Source organism: Misgurnus anguillicaudatus, chromosome 12, assembly GCF_027580225.2.
Source record: "Misgurnus anguillicaudatus chromosome 12, ASM2758022v2, whole genome shotgun sequence".
Classification (NCBI taxonomy): Eukaryota; Metazoa; Chordata; class Actinopteri; order Cypriniformes; family Cobitidae; genus Misgurnus; species Misgurnus anguillicaudatus.
Genome location: NC_073348.2, coordinates 36001217 through 36014055, shown reverse-complemented (window position 1 = coordinate 36014055; position 12839 = coordinate 36001217). Strand labels below are relative to the sequence as shown.

Here is a 12839-nt window from a genome sequence, read left to right as displayed (position 1 = left end):
TCGCAAAAGTCTTGGAGATTTCCAACTGTCGTTGCTGGGCTGAAGTTTTATGCTTTACTAAAGGTATGTTTGGTGCTCCCAAGTCCGACAAACGCCACATGATAGTTAATCATCAAAAGATGTGATTTTAGATAGTGGCATTTCCTTGCTACGATAGTCAGACATATAGGTCTACAGCCGATCGCGCTAGCCTTCATAACTATAGTTGGCATGTTTGCCCATTATAGTTTTAAATAATTATGCTATTCTTATCATTACCAACGCGCATTTCATTCTGCCCGGACACCTTCTTGCACCTGAATAATGTAATGCGCGTGGCTGTGAGATGCACTTGAGATTTAGTTATTCGCGCAGTGAGTGAGTTGGTACGGTTCCATGGCATGCAATAAATATCAGAGCACCTGGGCATGACGCGCTTAAAGTAATGGCTTCATGTTTAAGAAGATTGCGCCCGTGACAGTAGGCTATTTGTGTGTATTTAATTAAACCTTTTCTGTAAACACGAAGTACTGAAACTTGGTAATTAAATAACAATAATCAGACACGCGCACATAAACCCCTATATGTTTAATGGACTGACCCTCCCCCTTGTGCAGAAAGCCGTTTTTTTTTTCTAGAAGTCCTTGAACACTGGCTGTAAGACAATAAATTATGATTAACAGTGACTTTTTTGTATAGTTCATATCATACAGAATATGACTTCTGTAACTTTCACCAGCAAAATAAATAAATAATGAAAATATAAAAAATTGCGGTGATGACGATGATGACCTCAGCACCGCGGTAGTCATCTCATTACTGCGGTGATGCGGTGACGCGGTTATCGTCACAGCCCTACTCCTTGAAAGAAAGGTAACGTGGGCCGATTCGTCCTAGATGCTGTAACAATATCTTTACTCATTTGACCTCTTGGTTATTTACTCCTATACAGAAATTAACCATCTGAGAAATCAATTACAGTAAACTCTGAAGGCCAATTATATTTGTTATGGTTTGCTATTCAAAATGTTTGCAGGGTCTTGAGGGTCCTATTAACACCTTTATGCTGCATCTCATCCACCAAAGCATCATTGAAAGTGTGAAACAAAGTTACATGTAAGTAGATTGACAGACTGATGCAATAGTTGCTCTTCATGCAGATCAGTGTCATGTCTTGCACGTTCATGTGAGAAATGCTCATTTAGCCAATAGTCATTTATGCACATAAAAATAATTTTATAAAAATAATGAATCCGTTTTGTTACTACTATTAAGCTTAATGAGACATTTTATAGAATGGTATCATTGTGCCTGAGTAGTGAGTGTGCATGTTTGCTTGTTTCATTTATACATTCAACTGCAATGTTGATTCTGATGTATTTAAGACTAAAAATCTGAGTACTTATGTTGTTTTTTTATTAGTATACACATTTACTGGTTAAACCTATAATATATTTGGCCTGCAGTTTCCATAAACATGTACACAGTTAGCAGACGCTTTTATCCAAAGCGACTTACAGTGCAGTACAAGGTATATTATACATTGTTACCAGTATGTGTGTTCCCACAGTTCGAACTGAGCAATCCCAGCATCATGGATGTGACATTTGTAGTCAAAACTTGAAATATAAATTCACAGAGAATGCCTTTATGACCAATATATTGAACCAACTTAATGTTTTCTTAAACCCCTGATGAGAGACCAGTCAGAAGAAAAATATCAGTCTATATTTATTTTTTTAGATGAGGCAAACATGCATGCATTTTCAATGTGACAATAAAACAGACACAAGCTTTTGGGAGTCATAATTCATAATCATAATTCTGTGAAATTCTGTGTAAAAGGAACAAACCAGATGCAGTTATACCCAGCAAATGAAGAAAGGATGGATCTTCAAAGAACCTTTCATGTTTATTTTATTTAAATTTTTGTATGTGCATTAATGAGCAAGAAGCAACATTATGGATGTGACAATTCTGAAATTTACACTTAATTAACTAGAATTTTTTTTTAAATGCTTTAAAAAACTGTAGCAGGAACTTTGCATGGGTAATTAAATCAACAAATATTCTGAGATTTCAGTATTGAGTTAAAAACTTTACTTTTCATAATAAGGTTGACATTGGCATGGAAGTGCCCAAGCATGACTTTATGCATTAATGCAATGCTCTACCACTGAACTATATATTTTATAACAATATGGCTCACCACACTTTTAAGCCGTGCCAAATGTAAGCATAATATTTTTTGTTGAACCCCCTTGACCGATTTGAACAATGCTAGTAAATCCAGAAGCTTCATTATTATTATTATGAACAAGACAAATAGAAGTTATGCTGGCTTAAATATTTTGAATAGATTTAGGATGTGTTTAACTGACGTTCTAAACCAGGGGTAAAATATAGCATAGATGATAGGATTCAGACCTGAATTAATATACACCATCCAATATATAAAATAGGCTATAGTAGAAGCTGTTCCTGTGATTGGTATTAGAGATAAAATAAAATAGGGAATCCAGCAAAACAGATAAACCGTCACAATGATTCCTAATGTCAGAGCGGCTTTGCTCTCAGATTTCCTCCTCACTGAACCTTCTGTTAGATGTTTTCCACTCCTCATCAGAGAGTTTATAACTTTCACTTGCTGATATGCGACATAGAAGATTCTCAAATATAAAGTTATAATGATGGTACAAGGAAACAGGAAAGACAGAAACACGTCAATAATTGTCCAGGCAAAAGTAATGATATTTCCACATTCTCCATAGCATCTGTATGTTGTTTGTGAGGTAGTTACAACCATTGAAATGTTATAAGCTGAAAACCAACACCAGAAAACACAGATAGTAATTATTGTTCTAGTCATTGTTATTTTCTGTGGGTACAGCAGAGGGTGACACACAGCCACATAACGATCAACAGCTATTAAAACTAAATTACTCAGAGATGTATTGATGAGCAATCCCGTGATTATTGAAAACAGTTTACAGAAAGTGTCTCCAAAGTACCAACATGTTTCAATAAACATAATTGCCTCCAAGGGTATGACAATAAGTCCTACAAGCAGGTCGGTCACAGCCAGAGAGAGAACAAGCATGTTGGTTGGAGTGTGAAGCTTCTTGAAGTGAGAGATGGAGATGATCACCAGCAGATTCAGAAACACAGTCCATAATGACATCAATGAAAAAAACACATACATGATATTGTATTCATGTGTGGAGCGTTTTGTCTTGATGCACGATGAGTTTATGGCTGGAAAGCAGTATTGAGTTTCATGATCTTCTGTATCATATGCCATGAGTAAAGTCTCATCTTGTTAGGAGTTTGATCTCCTTACTGTTCTTTCATTTATACATTGTCAGGATCATACTCACCAACCCATTCACCACCCACTCTGATGCAAGATTGTGGATTATTATTGTTACTCTTTTTTTGTCTTACAGTTTCCTATTTAGATGTAAATTTAGTGAATGATGACCTCAGATGCAAAACCCTCTAAGTGTGTTTTCCTGTAAATGAGCATTTTTTATTAGACTCTTAATTGATTCGGCCTACAAATGGGTATTTCTGAATGGTCTAAGGCCGGGATAAAGTGAATTTGAAACAAAAGTATTTGATAAACATATAATACATGCCGAGAACATTTGATTAATGCTGCGTTAACACCAGACGCGGTAGAGGCGGCAAGCGCGAGTGATTTCAATGTTAAGTCAATGTGAAGAAGCGTTATCGCGCGTCTGGAGGTCCCGCGGATAAGGCATTTAGCGCTGTGTCTAGAACCGATCGTTTCAGCCCTCGCCCCGCACCTCCCTTTATGCCAGGGCCGCTAAAAGGTACGTCGGTATCCCGACAGTGGAACGTTCCATGGCGATGCAACTGTGTCCCACTGATGCGCCCTACTGGAAGGACCGGCCTACTCTTCCCTCACAGGCTTGCAGGCATTCTTCATCCTTGACGGGGTCTGCGTCCCGGGCCTGTGGGGCGGCGGCCTCTGCCATGCATGCCATGGCTTTGATGGACTGAGGGACCTGCTCGAGGGAGGTCACGACCCGGCGGTCTTTGAAGAGGTCCTGATCTGGCGCTTCGTGCGACCACGACCACCGCACAGGATAGTGGTGGTCCAGGAGCGCCACCTCTGGCTGTGCTGGCCGGACATGCGGGATACTGATAAAACCCAGCTCCTGAATGCTCCGGTGTCCCAGGCTGGCCTGTTCAGCGAGGCCATCGAGAACTTAACACAGCAGTTCTCAGCCACCCCGAAGCAGACTGAGGCACTTGCTAAGATCATGCCGCATCTACGTCGGCACCTCAGCCTGCTCCTCTGCGAGGGCATCCTGTAGCGGCGGCCGCCTCCGTTCCTCCCCAGGGCTCTTCTAGGAAGCGAGGAACCGGTCGCCAGCAGGCCGCCCCGCTAAGCCTGGTGAAAAGAAGTCGTCCAAGCGGCCCTGAGACGGGCGACCTGGAGGTGGAGAGGATCGCTCTTCGGGAGCGCTGATCGTGCCTTTAGTTACTCTCGCTCGGTTTCTGGGGGTCTGGGCAGGGCTTCCCAGCCCGTCGCATTGGCTCTTATGCACGATCCATCTCAGTTATGCAATTCAATTTGCCCGGCTCCATCCCAAATACTCAGGCATTCTTTTCACTACAGTGAAAGCTGCAGATGCGGACGTACTGCGTGCGGAGATTGCTGTCCTATTGACAAATAGGACCCCCCCCCGAGGTTGCATGTGTAGGCGGCATACGTCATCAAGACAGTCTTATTTCAGAATATTAACAATTATAAAGTAGGGTTGTTGCGATGACAGAATTTTCCCACCGGTTAATCAGCGCGTGACAAACCCGGTTATATCGGTTTCACTGGGTGGGAGGGGCTTATAAATGCACATACAGGCGTGCGCATTGTACTTTCACTTTTGAATGAGATGCAACTGTTGTTTATATCCAGAGCCTGCATACGCTGCGTTAAATCGCGTATGAATTTGCGTGCAAATGCGAGTGCAACAGCTGGTTTAAGTGCTTCAGTCAATTTGCGCAGGAACTTCTGACAGAAACCCGCCAGTCCCAAGCAGAGCAACCAGCTATTCCTCCATAAAGCGCTGCTTGAATGATGGGTTTATTATTATTCTTAATGAAAAACACAACAACAAAACGATCTCGCTTATATTAAACATCATATGTATATTATAACAAATACGAGTAAGTACCATCGTCTGGTCGGTCCGCTCGCCTCGCTCACTGACAGAAATAAATGAAATCTGACACCCGCTGCTCTGTGACGTGACGCGCGTTCAGCTCCGCTGAAATCAGGCAGCAGACACATTCAGTTGTTAGTGCTTGCTCTCTCTAATGAAACTAAGTGATTTAATTACAAGAAATATCAAAACGACGGTGAAAGACGGTGTCGCGGTGGGCAAGTGATCTAACCGGTGAGAGGCTGAAGCACCGGTAATCACCGTTTCACCGACTATCACAACAAGCCTAATATAAAGCTGACAATTATTCTTCAGGGATGTGATTTTTACGGATTAATCCGGAATTCCGGATTTTCCGACCTGAAAATGTGACCTACGTGAATCATGCAGATATGTAAAAAAAATAGGGGGGCATCTCACAGCCGTCACCATGGTAACCCGGGACGGAACCACAATCGCCGTCCCCGCGCAACAGGGTCACACCGGGCGGCACGTCAGATGACAAAGAGATGCATTTTCCTTCCTTTCCAAGTATCAACAAGGACGTGTTTCCGACCGTTCGCAAATGGCGGATGGCGAAGTATGATTGTATCGGTCAGATCAATCAAGCTCCCTGCGAGGGGTCCTGCAGTGTACCTCAGTCACCCTCGCGCTACAGTGGTATCGTGAAAAGAACATCTCCAGATCGGATGATCTGGGTATGTATTATTGCTTGTCTATATTGAAAAAAGAATCACGATCTCGATTCATATCCTGTATTCAGATGCTGCATTCATATGTTCGTGTATTTACATTAAAACAATCCAGATGTTATGTTGTCAAACTTGCTTACACTCACACAGTGTAAAACCAAACCCTATTCATTCACCAATCAGACCCGATCATTTCTCTCCTCTCTTCTCCTCATTTGCGACGTTTGGCTGTCACTTGCGTGACGCGAAACAAAGCGGCAAACATATACACGTCGGTTTACTTGGTGGATTTGGAGCGCCAATTTTCACAGAAATGAGAGGAAAAACGAGCGCCATTGCAGAAAATACTGGTGGCGACTGAGAGAGGGACGATGCAACAATATTGGTTCCAAAAAAAGGCAAGGAAATATGTTACCTGGTTAGCCTGGTTTAACCTAACTGAGCATTACATCCGGAAGACATAAACATATTACAAAAATTTACGATTAACTAAGAATATTAGTAAACTTTATAATTGTTAATATTGTGAATCTTGATGAGTCTTGATGACATATGCAGCTTAGAAATGCGACGTCCGGAAGGCTGCAGCCTTAGGATTGAGAAACGGCCTCTGTATCATCGTTTGTTTCAAAGGTTTCGTGTTTTTAAAGTTTTAAGGTTGACCATTTTGATTAAAATAAATAGCACCTGTACTTTTTCGTACAATTCGTGTTCGTGAGGAGCAAGGAATGTCAGTCTGACACAGTGGTCTGCAGTACGGGGGTACCACAAGGAACGGTATTGGCACCGTTCCTTTTCACACTCTATACTGCAGACTTCACCTTTAACATCACATACTGTTTCCTTCAGAAGTTCTCTGATGACTCTGCCATCATTGGCCTTATCTCCTACGGGGATGACGGTGTGTATAGAGAACTGAATCAGGACTTTGTGGTCTGGTGTAATCAAAACCACCCTGTTATAAATGCAGCTAAGACTAAGGAGTTGGTGGTGGATTTCCGAAGGAGTAAGAGTGGCCCCACAGTACCTGTGAATATTCAGGGGTTGGATATTGAGATCGTGGACTCAAACAGGTACCTTGGTTTCCAGGTAAACAATAAATTAAATTGTTCTGACACCGTTAATGCCCTCTATAAGAGGGGCCAGAAGAGACTGTACCTGCTCAAGAGACTTATGGCGCTTTTCCATTGCATAGTACCCCACGGTTTAGTTTAGTTTGGGTCGGGTCAGCTCACATCACTTTGGCTTGGTTAGCTTTTCCATTGAGTTTAGTATCACTTCGCAGTGGGAGGGATTATAGGCGTGTCGTTTGCGCTGCCTGCTGTGACATCATACAAGTGAGAGCGTCGTTGTACATTTCCCATTCATTTATTTATTTATCAGTCCGCCACAAAATTAAAATTGACCACCACAAACAGATGTTTGCACATCGCGTTTATCACTACCTGTGTCTCACATGACAGTTTCTGTACAAACACCCGCGTCGTCAGCCGACGGCGCTCCACGGAGCCTCATTTAGGTTGCATTTAAGCATATATAATGCTGACGTGCTCGTCACAAATGTTCCGCCACAAACTGCAAGTCTGGAAAAAACTGTTATTGTGTCCCGGATTCTCAACATGTGGATGTTTTTCATCGCTAAATGGGAGTTTGGGAACTTATAGCAGAGCAGATGACAACATTTGCTTGAGGCAGCGCAAGTTAGCATTGAGGTAAAGCTAATCTTTTACATTATAGCGATGACGTGACGATTCTCTCAGACCAATCAGTGATCTACAGTGTTTACGCGTCACATTTGGTATCAGCTCGGGTCGCTTGGAACCCCAACCGAGGTGGTACGAAAAAAAGTATCGGGTACTAGTAAGTGATCCCAATGGAAAAGCTCTCAAAAGTAAGCTGACCCGACCCAAACTAAACCAAACCGTGGGGTACTATGCAATGGAAAAGCGCCATAAGGTCTTTTGGAGTTCAAAGTCCACTTCTCAAGACTTTTTATGATTCTGTTGTGGCATCAGCCATCTTTTTTGGTGTGGTATGCTGGAGTTCCAGTATTACAGCGTCTGATAGGAAGAGGCTAAATAGACTGATCAAGAAGGCAAGTTCTGTGATAGGTTGTCCACTTGAGCTAGTTGAGGTGGTGGGAGAGAGGAGGGGGAGAGCTAAACTGTCATCCATACAAAAGACCTCGTCCCACCCCCTTCATGGGACTTTAACATCACTGAGTAGCTCTTTTAGTGGCAGACTGATACATCCACGCTGTGTGACCGAGAGATTCAGATATTTTCTCCCTGCAGCCGTGAGACTCTATAACCAGAACTGTTGATCATGAATTATTATATAGAATCTGTGATTAAGTGGAATGGAAAGCAAGCCATTTATGTAAATATGATGAATGCACTGGTTTTTATAGTCGTAATTTTGTAGGTATAAAGTATTTATATTTTTTTATTATTTTTATTGTGGTATCTCATGTTTAATATATTGTACTATATAATATGTATACTTTTTTTCTTTGCTTTCTGCTGTAAATGCTGAAATTTCTCACTTGTGAGACAAATAAAGGCTGATCTAATCTAATCTAACTACTTTTATTTATTAGTGTCAATCTTCTATTGTTTATGTTTAACAGCTAACAAAGTTACTCATCTACAGGGGTCATAAATTAGGAAAAGAGACCTTTAAGACACTTTATTATAACTAAAGGTCCTGTGTAGCACATTTTTACAGATATTTGTATTAAAAAATACTCTGGTAAAAGTAGAAGTACTGATTTAACTTCTTTACTCAAGTAAAAGTACCAAAGTACAGGCTAAAATAATGGTTATCCACTAATAAAAGTAAAAGTAGCCATGCGAATGATAACCATTTTTTATGCAAAGCTAACGTTACCTGGATCACACAAATGCTAGAGTGCAAGCTGAGAAACCTAAGTGGTTATGGAAAAAAATCTTTGTAAGATTTATTCATTCTTTATAAGCCATTGCCTACATTTTATATGGATGTCTGCAAAATAGGCCTTCTTTTGACATGAACATTTGCATGTTGCAAATCTAGCTGTAAAATAAATTAAAATGTTTTTTTGTTCAAATAAGTTGTTATAGGTTCTGCTTTTCTATCCGTATAGATCCGCCACCAGTTTGATTGGCGTGTGTGTGTGTGTGTGTGTGTGTGTGTGTGTGTGTGTGTGTGTGTGTGCGTGTGTGTGTGCGTGTGTGTGTGTGTGTGTGTGTGTGTAAAACGCGCTCTGAATGGGGGGCTAGAAAGTAATATTTAGTTGGTTGTCATATAGAATTTCACCGCTAGATGGGAGTAGATTCTACACAGTGTAGCTAAAAAATACAAACATGTACATGTTGCTCACCTAATATTGTAGCCCAGTTTGTGCTGAACACAGTGTTATGAGATTATTATTATTATTATTATTTTTAAACATTATTATGTTTTTAAACAACTGAAAAAGCACAAATGTTAGTGCTGGTCAAAACTGCTCAAGAATGCAAAATCAGCCAAGACCCCAGAGGGTATAAATCAGGTTTAGCAGGTTTTGCATCTGAGCTCCTCAAATCTACCTAGAGCCGATGCTCCCTATTAGGGTTGGGCGATGTCGACCAATTTGGCATCGTACGATGTTTAATGTGAAACATCGCGATGGACGATGGCATCGTCGTCGGTGGGCGGGGCGTAAATAATTAATTTATAACGAATTAATTAATTGTATCGTTTCCACTACCTGACCCGCATGATCTTTGTTTTAACCAAACCCATAACCATAAATAAAGATAAGTTACACACAAATTAACACCTGTCAATCACTTTTCCGCGGGACTCTGGCATGAAGTAGGCAGCACAGTGATCTGCGTCGTTATAATGGCGTCGCCGTCGACAAACTTGGTCGTTAAAAAAGGTACAAATTCACCTATCTGGCAGTACTTTGGCTTTAGACCTAATGAAAGAGGACAGCCACGAGACACGTCTGAAGTGGTGTGCAGGATTTGCGGTCAAGTTATCCGCGCAAAAGATGCGCAGACGACAAATTTACATGACCATTTGCGTGTGCACCATCCCGCAGAATACAGTTCATTGCCAGTGTCATCATCACGCACAACTGAACTTCGCAGGAACCAACCAACCCTATCTGAGGCTTTCGCTAAAGTTACTAAGTACAAGCGTGACAGCGAAAGATGGAAGCAGTGTACTGATGCTGTGACCCGCTACCTAGCAAAAGAAATGGTTTCTTTTAATACGGTAGAGAAGAGCGCGTTTAAGGCCATGCTGCAAATATTTGACAAGCAGTATGAGCTGCCAGGTCGGAGATTCTTCTCGAAGACCGCAGTCCCAAAGTTGTACAACGACATCAGAGCAAATATTTTAGCAGAGCTGGATGATGTGGAATATTTGGCACTGACAACTGACATGTGGTCCAGCTGCAACATGATGCCTTACATGTCAGTGACCGCACATTATGTCAGCAAAGAGTGGACACTAAAATCGAAATGCCTACAAACAAGCTTCATGCCAGAAAGCCATACAGCCGACAACCTGGAAGAGGCATTGCAGGAAAGTGTACACGAATGGAAAATAGAAGAAAATAAAATTTCCTGCATAACTACTGATAATGGGGCAAACGTTGTTGCTGCCATCAGACAGTTAAAATGGCCTTGGTTAAGTTGCTTTGGCCACAATCTGAACATTGCTATAAACAACTCACTCAAGAAGCAGCAAGCCAGCACTGATCGGGCTTTCGGGGTTTGCCGGGCAGTCAACACTGCTTTTTCCCACAGCTGGTGGAGGAGACGAGAGCTAAGCAAAGCACAAGAGGAGCTAAAACTCCCTCATCACTCCTTGATCACGGTAATCTTTAAAAATCTTTAATAAGTTTTCAATTAAACCATAAATGTGCATACAAAAATGCAAGCATGCGATCAGACAGACGCACAATCCACGTATCATTCGTTCAATTAATGTATAATTAATAATTATCATAATTTCGTTACAAAACTAAAACAAAAAACAACGATTTGACATTGGTATTTTCGATTCTATGCATAAATTATTATCATATCAATATATTAGGACTACCAATATCAAACTCATTCCGTAACCATTATTCTTATTACCATTTTTAATTTGTGCATAGAAATGAAATTATGAATATCAAGTCGTTGTTTGTTTTTCGGTTGGGTTTCGTAAACAAGTTTCTTAATTGAAAATTAAGAAAACGAATGATGCACGGATTTTACATAGCCTATAACTTATATTTTAAGCTGATTTGATGTTGTGTGCTCACCACATTGAAGGCGATGTACCTTTTTTGTCAGCCTGGTTAGCAAAACGATCTTAAAAGCTGGACGAATAGCATATATATTTTTTTCGGACAGGACTGTGCAACACGATGGGGCTCCAAACAGCGAATGGTGGAGAGAATTCTGGAGCAGGTTCAAGCCATCAAACGAGTGTTTGCTCAGGATAAAAGCCGCCGCCCGCTCCCGCAACTTACATGGCAGGACATAAGTGTTCTGGAAGCAGTTAATAGTGGATTGAAGCCAGTGGCAGAGTTTACAGATATTCGTGCTGGAGAGCTCGGAGCAAGATGCGAAACTTACAGCCGACCTGAAGCGTGTCATCTTGGAGCAGATGGAAGGCAAATATAGCAATGATGCCACCCTGAGTATGATGCGCAAAGCTGCCTTGCTTGACCCCAGATACAGAGGGGATCACATGAAACCACCTGAGCTAAGTGCCACAAAAACTGAACTGGTTGCAGAAATGGCAGCAGCAGCAGCAACACGCGCAAGCCCATCATCCGGCCCTGCACGAGAAAGAGAAGAGGCAGAGGAATCAGGTGCTGGCACCGCGCCTAAGAAGAAAAAGGGACTGGGCAGCCTTCTTGGTAAAAGAGCAGCTACAGCAGTGCTCACCGCTGATCAAAAGAGTGAAGCTGAGATGTCACTGTATCTACAGGAAATGGTTATTGACGGAGAAGAAGACCCACTAACTTGGTGGAAAGCTAACCAAGGACGGTTTCCTCTTATGGCCAACATCGCTCGTAAATATTTGTGCATATGTGCTACCAGTGCTCCATCTGAACGTGTGTTCAGCACAGCGGGTAATGTTGTTACTCCACTTCGCAGCTTATTAAAGCCAGAAAAGGTGAACATGTTAGTATTTCTGGCCAGAAACCTTGATATTTAAAGTTGTTTTTTTTTTTTTGTCCCAACCTCTGTTCGTCATGGTAAAACCATGAAAAAGCAGATTTTTTTTCTGCTGTTTTTGTATGCCTCATTTAGTTATTATGTAAACGAACTAGTTCGTTTAATTCGTTTGGCGTTTACTGTATAAAGTGTGTACTCTTTTGAATATAAGTTGACTGTGAACAACTTACTTGTTATTTCCTCATATGTATACAAAAATAAAGACGCGGAAATTGAAAGCATGCATTAAGTGTGTGTTTTCGCGAGCTGGATGCTGCGAGAGGCTGCAGTGTTTTTATTTTGGGGGGGTGGGCGGGGTATCGCGATGCCGACTCTGCATCGTCATGTCTATCGGCCATCGGCGATGGACGATGCCACCGTCTATCGGTCCAACCCTACTCCCTATACGCAAGGTACGCAAGCTGCGTCGGACCTCGAACCACTAGGGAGCCTTCTTGCTCTTAAATTCATGTGGCACTGCATAGACAGAGTGGGGTGTGACATCATTGTGGCACAATAGCCATTCGCAGGGGCATTGCACAAGATCTCGGGCCCTATGCATAGGCGGTCCTGATTGGCCCCCTGGCCCCACCCCCATAATATATTCCAGACTTTTCAAGGGCCTCTCTTCCTTTGGGGCCCTGGTAATCAGTACTGGTTTTACCCCCAGTCCGACGCCCCTGGCCATTTGAAAACATAACAAGCAGTCTGTTTATTAATTCATTGTTTATTTATACATTAACTAACAACTAAAAACATGTCATGTTGTACTTAATGATGACTCT

At 41.7% G+C, this 12839-nt stretch overlaps 2 protein-coding genes across 2 annotated transcripts; one reads left to right on the top strand and one right to left on the bottom strand.

Moving 5' to 3' along the window:
• Nucleotides 1-2311: 2311 nt before the first annotated feature.
• On the bottom strand, nucleotides 2312-3280 carry LOC129446233 (trace amine-associated receptor 13c-like). The gene has a single exon (XM_073874768.1). The coding sequence runs from the start codon at nucleotides 3278-3280 to the stop codon at nucleotides 2312-2314; it is 969 nt and encodes a 322-aa protein (XP_073730869.1).
• Nucleotides 3281-9456: 6176 nt separating this feature from the next.
• On the top strand, nucleotides 9457-11514 carry LOC141368912 (E3 SUMO-protein ligase ZBED1-like). Its single transcript, XM_073873738.1, has 2 exons — nucleotides 9457-10714; nucleotides 11242-11514. Exons 1-2 carry the CDS (start codon nucleotides 9731-9733, stop codon nucleotides 11512-11514), a joined length of 1257 nt encoding a protein of 418 aa, XP_073729839.1. The 5' UTR covers nucleotides 9457-9730.
• Nucleotides 11515-12839: the final 1325 nt, after the last annotated feature.